Source organism: Peromyscus maniculatus, chromosome 23 (genome assembly GCF_049852395.1).
Source record: "Peromyscus maniculatus bairdii isolate BWxNUB_F1_BW_parent chromosome 23, HU_Pman_BW_mat_3.1, whole genome shotgun sequence".
NCBI classification, from domain to species: Eukaryota; Metazoa; Chordata; class Mammalia; order Rodentia; family Cricetidae; genus Peromyscus; species Peromyscus maniculatus.
The window spans coordinates 56,711,966-56,718,129 of record NC_134874.1 but is presented as its reverse complement, the minus strand read 5'-3'; the positions used below and the strand labels follow the sequence as shown (position 1 = coordinate 56,718,129).

Here is a 6,164-nt window from a genome sequence, read left to right as displayed (position 1 = left end):
CCCACGGATTTTGTCCCCAAGTGTGACAGAGTTCTCTTTGTGTTTGCTTATCCTCCGCTGTCACACACTTTAATTCGCCTCTCTTTATCTGGCATTCAAAACTTTCTTCAATGACATTCAATAAGGTCCAGGGGCTGCAGGGAGAGGGGGAAACTGGTTATTCCCCCACACACACCCCTCTATATTCTTTCCCAGTAGCTTTGGCCTTGCTTGTATTCAAGGGCTCTTAACCCCTTCCTAGCTTGGAGTGCTGGGCAGCTCCCAGGAGGGCCCCGCACTGGCATCTCCGGGGGCATGCCAGCTCTAGGGCTCAGCGGCCTCTCCGTCTACCCTCGGGCCGCATCCACACCCACTCCCCCGGAGCCCGCCTCAGCCCAGCGGGGTGCCCCTCTCCACTCGCAGCTCTCCACCACCCAGCCCAGCCCCAATTTCCCAGAGAGCAATTAGAACGGGAATTAGGCTGCATTGATGCGTACCGGCTGGTTTGCAGGAGCTTTGGGGCCGAGACCGTGGCTTGGGGGCACCCCATGCCAAGCACCAGGGAACCATTGATCCCTCGCTCCAGCTAGATGGCGAGATGGCACGCCCTCGGTGCAGGTTAGTCCCCTATTGCGGCTCTCCCATTGTGGGAGCGGTTGTTCTCACACACACCCTCTCTCCCATAACAAATCATCTTTGATTTTTTTTTTTTAACCAGTTGTTTGTGGCGGCTCGTACTGGACGGATGTCATGAACAGTGTAAACCAGTGCAGACGCCTCGGGTTTGGGTAGCCTTGTCCTGGTTCCCCCCCACCCCCATCCTCGAAAATCTCCCCCTTCCTGGTCTCACGATTCTGTTCACGACTGAGAGCAGGTGACGGCCGCGATTTGTAAAATCGAAAGTAGCAAATTCGAAATATTTATGCTAATTCCCCATTGTATGGAAAACGCACAGGAACGGAAACAGCTCTGAACCGCGAGTGATTTTTTTTTTAAAAAACTGAAGATGTGTACACAGAGCGGGGCATTTGAAGTTGTTTAACCATTGTGTGACCAGGGGGGAAAAAAAAAAAACTGGCGCGATGGGAGGAAGAAGCAAAGGGCGAGCGAAGCTGGGAGAGACAGAAGAGAGCCCTTTCTTTCTCTCCAGCCGCGGGAAGGCGACGGTCCCGAGGGCATCCACGAATCTAGTGGAGTGTGCGCGAGTGGAGAGTGCTCGGGCAACGTCTGTGCGAGTCTAGACCGTCCACACTCGCCACGCTCGGTGAATGACTGGGCTTTCACGCCCCACGCTCTGTATCTGTCCCCGTTTTCAAAGTCTACCCATCCCGGTGCTCGTTTTATTATTTTGTTTCTTGACATCCGCGGCCCTGGTGTTGAAGGAAAGGTCTGGTTGACCACGGGCCACCGAACAAAGACTAGGGATCGGATGCAACTCTAAGGTTGAGACCATTTGAAAAATTCAGAGAAAACAGAGGGACAGAAATGAGGCCAGTCTTGAACAGTGAACCTGTCTTCCTCCTCTGGGGCGCATCTCCTATCCAGAAACCCTGCTCTGTCTCCAACGCTAGAGGAGAAGGGACTCCACAGGTGGGAATGAGGGCCGGCTGCTAGGAGCTCGCAGGATGCAGGGCTGAACAGAGAGAACTAAGAGAAAGCACTACACTTGCTGTGTCTGGGGGTCTGGGTGGGGGGGCTCTCAAGGAAGAGGTAACAGAGCGCCAGGGACCGAGATCAACTGGGCAGAGGAGATGGGTGTGTGCCCACGGGGATCTGTGGAAGCGAGGCAGCACGGGTGCAAAATCAATGAGATAAATGGGCCGGTTGCCAGCGCAAAGCCAAAGGGGAATAAGAAATAAAGAGAAAGAAAAGAATATTAAATCGCGGGAGAATGAGAAAATAAACCCGAAAAGGGGAGTGGAGGGGGCGAGTGCGCCTGTTACGGCGTGGGTGGGGTTGACAAGAATAGAGTACATTATGCAGTTCATTTAGTTAACAAGTGAAATAATGAGGAAGCGTGCAGAGAGAATGCCAAGAGAAAGGGCACAAAAACCCTATTGAGAGGCCCGGCCGCTCCTGGCGTAGCCCATCACATGGCAATAGTCCTATTTAAGCGGCGGCGCCGGCGTCTTTCAGCACCACTAGCGCTGGCCAGCACCTCGCGCGCTCCGGGCGGCGCCCGCAGCAGCAGCAGCAGCAGCAGCAGTAGCAGAAGCAGCAGCAGAAGCAGCAGCCGAGGTGACTTCAGCTGCGGCTTGAGTCGCGCGTGGAGCCTCCGGGGCCCGGGCAGTTGCGGGAGGCCGCGGCCGGGGGAAGCGAGTGCAGGACCCGCAGCTCCCTTAGGCGCCAGGGGCGGGCTGGCTGCGGGTGGACCGCGCGCCGGCGCCATGCCGCGTTCCTTCCTGGTGGACTCCTTGGTGCTGCGGGAGGCCAGCGACAAGAAGGCGCCCGAGGGCAGCCCGCCACCGCTCTTCCCTTACGCGGTCCCCCCGCCGCACGCGCTGCATGGCCTCTCGCCCGGCGCCTGCCACGCGCGCAAGGCCGGCTTGCTGTGCGTGTGTCCCCTCTGCGTCACCGCCTCGCAGCTGCACGGGCCCCCCGGGCCGCCGGCGCTGCCGCTACTCAAGGCGTCCTTCCCTCCCTTCGGATCGCAGTACTGCCACGCGCCCCTGGGCCGCCAGCACTCGGCCGTGTCTCCTGGAGTCGCCCACGGCCCGGCTGCGGCCGCAGCAGCTGCCGCGCTCTACCAGACCTCCTATCCGCTGCCGGACCCCAGGCAGTTCCACTGCATCTCCGTGGGTAAGCCGGGGTCCCCCCGCGCGAGCTGGCGTGGAAGAACCGGTGATGGCAGGGGGCAAGTGGGCGAGCTGGGGATCGGGAAAAGGTGCGCTATGAAGGCGGTGAGGATCCTGTCCCGGATCTTCGAGGGGCGCTCACAGTGGTGGGCCGGGGCAGAACGCAGGAACCGGGGTGAAGGCTGAAGATCCTGGGTCTGGGGCTTTTGGGGGGGGGGAGTTGGGGGTTGAGGTCTGCTTCAGGGAGTTCCATAAAGGGATGTTAGGGACGACCTAACAGAGAATAAGGGATTCTGTGACTTGGCAAGGAGGTGCCCGCCCGTGGTGAGTGGAAAGGGTGTGTGTGTGGGGGGGGGGGGGGGGTCCAAGGTTGAAGCTAACCGCAGCTCAGCGGGAAATTAGGCCCGTGGCTCAGACGTTTGATGACTTCTCTCTCTGTCCCCGCGTCGCCCCTCCAGACAGCGGCTCGAACCAGCTGCCCAGCAGCAAGAGGATGCGGACGGCGTTCACCAGCACGCAGCTCCTCGAGCTGGAGCGGGAGTTCGCCTCCAACATGTACCTGTCCCGCCTGCGGCGCATCGAGATCGCAACCTATCTGAACCTGTCCGAGAAGCAGGTGAAGATCTGGTTTCAGAACCGCCGAGTGAAGCATAAGAAAGAGGGCAAAGGCAACAGCCACCGCGGCGGGGCGGGGGCGGGGGCCGGCGGGGGCGCAGCGCCAGGCTGCAAGTGTTCCTCGCTCTCCTCGGCCAAGTGCTCAGAGGATGACGACGAATTGCCCATGTCTCCATCCTCCTCCGGGAAGGATGACAGAGATCTCACAGTCACTCCGTAGGTGCGCCCTTCAGAGGACCATTGGCTCCCCGGCCCTTCCCGCACCTCAAAGACTGGTTCCCCAGGCACCCGCCGCCAATCGATGGATTTGGGTAGGGCTTCGCCGTGGTACCCAGCTCCAGACAGAGCTAAGACTCTAGCAGAGACCTGAAGACAGTGCCCCTGGCCCTTAGGCTCCAAGGGTGTCTAGGAGGACTCCAAGCGCTGAACCCAAGTTCTCCGGGTCCTCTTCCCAGGACGTAGCCTTCCCCGGAGGCGCGCAGGCCCGAGCCCAGCGCCTTGCTGGCCGACGGCGCCTCCTCGTCCACCCTTTCTGGGCTGGTCCAGGCTTTCTTGCTGCCTCTCCCCGCTCCTCCTCGGTCAAGCTGGGCCTTTCACTCCGCGAATAGCTGTTTGCTTCCCTTTTAACATTTTCCCCCTTGTCCTCAACTGTTTTCCCACAGTGGTCGTTTCTGCAACGCGCTTATGAACTGAAGTTTTCCCTTTTCCTTCCCTCCCCCCTCCTCAGGGAGCCTCTTCCTTCAGTCCGTTTGCCCCTTGACCAGGGACAGGTATTGCTGTTCCAAGTCATCTTAGCAGAGAGGAACGTCTCCCGGGGCGTTGCGTTGGGGAAATTGATTTAGTTTGTTTCCAACACGTTCCACAGTCCCTCAGATGAAGACCGACCCCCCTCTCCTCCGCCATAAACGACCTCTCCCCATCCTCCAGGTCCAAGCCCGCGGGGTACCTGACTGTGTAATTGTATGGTCTCTGTAATGCCAGAAGATATTTATTTATTTATTTATGTACAAAATTTTAAATAAACTTTTTTTTTTCTTAGAAATTCCTCTGCCTTTGGGTGCCTAGGTTTAGAATGTGGGCTAGGCAGGCACGGACATAGGCTGACACTCTTCCGGGGGCGTTGTAGAAGTCCAAGAGCAGCGTCTCACCTTACAGCCAGCCACCGCCCTCCCCACACCCCCAGGCCCCCCTGGAGCTCCGGGTTTCTGCTCCAGCTCCGCACCCTTCCCAGGGTTCTTGTGCGGGCCCCACATGGTGCTGCTCTCCAGCAAAGGATGCGATACCTTGGTGGCTAACCCCAAGGTATGAGACTAGAGGCTAGTCTTGACTTTGCCTTCTTTAGAAAGGGCGCACCTTGTTTTGTTTCCAGGCAAAAGTCCTTGCAATGGCTCCCGATTCCAGGTGAGAATTCCGACGGCCTGAAGCGACCTCATTGCTGGAGCAGTAGGGAGCCAGCCTGGGGTTCGGGGACCTCTCATTTTGGCCAGTTCTATTAGAAACCCCCACAGTCGCTATGGCATAGACTCTACTCTTGAGTCTTCCTGGGGGGCTGGTCTGCGTGTGGTTTTTTTATGCGTCTGTGTTAGATGAAGAGCATGGAGTTCCGCCAAGACGTGAGCACATAAACGCTAGACACCCAGTGACAGGTATTTCTGCAGTCCGGAATTTTAAAAAAGGGCAGAGAGAGGACCCAGGTGCTACCTCCGGAAGACTTGATATTTCTTATCTGACACCTAGGATCCTTCTTTTCCTTCCGGAAACCCACCCTTCAGCTAACACACGCAGAAGAACCCCGAACTCGCTGTATCTAGGCAAAGCATCTCTCATGAAAAAAAAAAAAAAAAAAAAAAAAAAAAAAAAAGACATGAAGGAGGGGTTGCTCAACATTCGTCGTACTTTTTTCTTGTTTTGTCTTCTCATTGAAACCGGGCTCTCAGTGCGAGAGTCTCTCTCCAGTTCCCCCCAGAACAGCGGGCGGGCGCCCCTAGGAGAACCCGGTTTTGATTCTCCCCCTTTTTATTCAGATAGAGAGGGAAACGGTTGGCTTGGCCCTGCCTCCCACCCCCATTCCCATCTATCTGAACTTCAGTCTCCCTGGGCTGGTTCTCCAACCTCCCTGGAGGAGGCACGGTGCCAACCTAAAGGCAGCCAAGGCTCTCGGGACTGACGCTGATAGAATAGCGACTGGCGTCTTGTTGTTGGGGCGACTGCGGTGCCTTCCTGGCTGACATGACCACGTAGGGTTTGTCGAGCGTGCTGATGGGTCCTTTAGCCCCATGAAACCCACCAGTGCGTCTTTGGCAAGGATTCAGGGGCGGACTGCCCCAGTGACCCTCAGTGTGCGGAAGTCAGCAGTGGATTCAAAGGGCTCGCTTAAAACCAGGTCTTCGCTTGGACTATCTGAATGGGTGACTTCTGTGCAGAAGGACAGGCTCCGTGGGAGACCCCTCCACAAGAAATACAGTTTCAAAACCGCGGGAGAGCCGAGTTGGGACTGGGAGGCCCCTGGTCTCCACCTTTATTTGGGGTCTCTGAGTCTTGCTCCTCTCGTCCTCTATGGCACGGGCAGTGATGGTTTGTAGTGCGCCGCCGAGCCCACACCGCTTCGATTTTCCCAGGAGCCAGGTTTCTTCCTCTGATCTCTTTCCCAGGGCTTCATTTTCCTGCCAGTCTTGGGGCCCAGAGCGCTAGGCTTTTGGCATTCTGGTGGGCGACCCTGGAGCGCAGTGGGATAAGAGCGCAGCCTGCTCCTGCCAGCCCCGGCGGGTCCCCAGA

The 6,164-nt window shown here is 57.6% G+C and overlaps 1 protein-coding gene across 1 annotated transcript; it reads left to right on the top strand.

Annotated features, from left to right (window-relative positions):
• Positions 1 to 1,872: 1,872 nt before the first annotated feature.
• Gsx1 (GS homeobox 1) lies at positions 1,873 to 4,365 on the top strand. The gene is made up of 2 exons (XM_006979631.3): positions 1,873 to 2,778; positions 3,233 to 4,365. Exons 1-2 carry the CDS (start codon positions 2,073 to 2,075, stop codon positions 3,607 to 3,609), a joined length of 1,083 nt encoding a protein of 360 aa, XP_006979693.2. The 5' UTR covers positions 1,873 to 2,072; the 3' UTR covers positions 3,610 to 4,365.
• Positions 4,366 to 6,164: the final 1,799 nt, after the last annotated feature.

Bases quoted from the DNA above. Each gene is read 5' to 3' on its own strand.
- Gsx1 (XM_006979631.3), top strand. From the start codon at position 2,073: ATGGCAATAGTCCTATTTAAGCGGCGGCGCCGGCGTCTTTCAGCACCA. The intron at 2,779-3,232 runs GTAAGCCGGGGT...TCGCCCCTCCAG, and splicing joins GTTCCACTGCATCTCCGTGG to ACAGCGGCTCGAACCAGCTG.